This window comes from Rhagoletis pomonella, unplaced genomic scaffold (genome assembly GCF_013731165.1).
Source record: "Rhagoletis pomonella isolate Grant_MI unplaced genomic scaffold, Rhpom_1.0 Rhpom_scaffold_17848, whole genome shotgun sequence".
Taxonomy (NCBI): Eukaryota; Metazoa; Arthropoda; class Insecta; order Diptera; family Tephritidae; genus Rhagoletis; species Rhagoletis pomonella.
In genome coordinates this window covers 1-2730 of record NW_023476371.1, presented here as the reverse complement: position 1 = coordinate 2730, position 2730 = coordinate 1, and the positions used below count along the sequence as shown (strand labels likewise).

At 35.3% G+C, this 2730-nt stretch overlaps 1 protein-coding gene across 1 annotated transcript; it reads left to right on the top strand.

Annotated features, from left to right (window-relative positions):
* Positions 1 to 2294, top strand: LOC118757427 (the record flags this gene model as incomplete). The annotated part of the gene is given in 1 exon segment (XM_036492139.1): positions 1 to 2294. A coding segment is annotated over 1 exon segment (1743 nt), but the record flags the coding sequence as incomplete, so codon positions are not given.
* Between the last annotated feature and the right edge of the window lie 436 nt (positions 2295 to 2730).

The window sequence follows — 2730 nt, the reverse complement described above, 5'->3', positions numbered from 1 at the left end:
AATTTCCTAAGCCAGAGAATAACGAAGGAACGAGAATCAATACAAACAGCAAAACTAGAAAGACTAAAACATAAACAATTGCAATTTTTAGGAATATGCGTCAACAGTGAGTGGTTTATAAACAAAACAAACATCGATTTTCCAGAGGAGGTGAAGTGGTTACTCTCTCTAGGGAGGAAGTTCGCGCTACCTACAACAAAAACTACTCTCGACCCAATCAAGATGATCGCGGAGATGGAGCAAATAATACAACAGATAGAGGATGAAAGAGACAAAGAAATAGAAAGGAGCAAATTAAGCAATAGAATTATGCAATTCAGACGGAACATCAAAAACAATACAGCGGAGAAATTTATAGTGGCAGTTTTCAATAAAACCAAAGCATTTTTGCAAAAACATAAGCACGAAATTATTGTCACAGATTCGGATAAGGGTAACAAAACCGTAGTAATTTACAAAAAAGACTACAGAGAAAAAATGAACGAATTGCTGAAAGACAAAAATACGTACAGAAAGCTTAGGAATGACCCAACGAACACTCTGCAGAAAAAGAATAACAATATAGTCAATCAACTATACAAAAACAAAATTATCAGTTGGAGAGAAAAACAATTGCTTACTTGCAGCGCGGCAACTGCCCCCCGCCTCTACGGCCTACCTAAAATACATAAACCAAACATACCTCTACGACCAATAGCGTCATCATTACATGTCCCTTGTTATGGCCTGTCTAAATTTATTGGCACTATTCTAAGTAGTTTAACTTCAGAGGAATACAATATAAAAAATGCGTTCAGATTGAAAGACAGACTGCAAAACATATGCATAGACGAGGAAAAATTGTTAGTGTCGTTTGATGTAGTGTCACTCTTCACAAATATACCAACAAATTTAGCAATACAACTTATTATGAGAAAGTTTGACAAAATACAGCAGAAAATTCACATACCAAGAAGCACCTTCCACAACATTCTGATATTCTGTTTAAAAGACAATAACTATTTTATGTATGAAAACCATATTTACACACAAACATTCGGAATGCCAATGGGTAACCCTTTATCACCTACAATCGCAGACATAATCATGGATGACCTGCTGGATAAAACTTTAACAGAACTAAAGGGGCTGCATAATATAAAAATCAAACTCATAGTGAAATATGTGGACGACGTCTTTGCAATTGTTAGACGAAACGACGTAGAAATAATTTTAAAGACTCTAAACAAGTATCATGAAAAGCTGCAATTTACAATGGAAACAGAGAGAAACCTCAGCATACCCTTTTTAGACGTTCGTATCCACGGAGAAAAGGAGAAAATATTACTTAACTGGTACTCCAAACCCATTTCATCGGGACGCATAATAAACTTCCTATCTGCTCAACCTTTGAAATACAAAATCAACACCGCGAGAAATCTTGTTACGAAAATACTTACCATAAGTCACCAAAGGTTTAGACACGAACACGTAGGGAAAATACATGAGATACTCAAACGTAACAACTATCCGATACACATGACTAAAAATTTAATTGAACAGGCACTCATGAAAATAAACAAGCAGCACAATAACACTTCCGCAGTAGCAAACACTGAGACAAAACAATTCTGTCACATATGTCCCCAAATTGACCGGCAAACTTCCCCAAACGATAAAGAAAAACAAGCCAAACATAACTCTAGCATACAAGTCAAATTGCACTTTGTCAACGATATTTACAAGAACAAAAAGTCCGATTAACCGCAACAACAAAGCAACATTGTATACGAAATGAAATGCCAAGGTAAACAAAACGAAGAGTGCAACAAAATCAACATAGGGACAACAAAGCGATCACTAAGCACACGATTATCAGAACACGATGCGGATATAAGAAAAAATACAAATAACACGGCATTAGCACAACATATACTAACGAGCGGTCACACAGCTGACCTAGCTAATACAAAGATATTAGACAGAGAAAACAGAGAAAAAATACGATACACGCTAGAGAGCCTCCGCATAATGCAAAAAAGAGAAAGAACAGTCAACAAGAAAGAAGACAGTAACGACATTGCGGCTACTTATTTACTGTGTTTACAAAACACAGTCAGTACGACAAGTGTACCCCAAGCAGCTGGTACCGATGAATAGTTTTTAAGACAAGTGTTCACTTATTATTGCTTGTAAGTTTTGTTAGTTTTTGGTATACATGTATATTCATACACACCAAGGCACATTATACAGATAGTATCAGTAGAGCAAAAACAACATTTGCGTGTATTTTGTTGTTGCTTCTGGTATCGAAAGTGTCAAAAACTGTTCTGAATTTTTTCTTCTAAATCAAAGCGTGCCATGTGAAATACAAAAAATTATAAAAAATAAAAAATTGAAATTGGAAAAAATAAAAATTGATGCAACTTTCTTTCCTAGTAAATTTGTTTGCTTCTCGAAGCATTGATCCATCCTTTGCAAGGCCCAGTAATCAGCGGTCGTGCTGCTGAGTTGGGCGAACGTTCCAAAAGCTGCTATTCAATCGCTTGTTTTGTATGGAAAAAGGTTTCACATGCAAATGGATTTTAACAATTCAGAATTTTTGTGAGAAAAAGTTAAAAATATTTGACATTTTCGAGACCAAATAATTTGAAAATAAATCAAATCAGCTGCTCTACTGATACTACCTGTTCAATGTACCTTGATACACACTATAGATATAAATTTCAACTCCTCACAACAAATGTGATT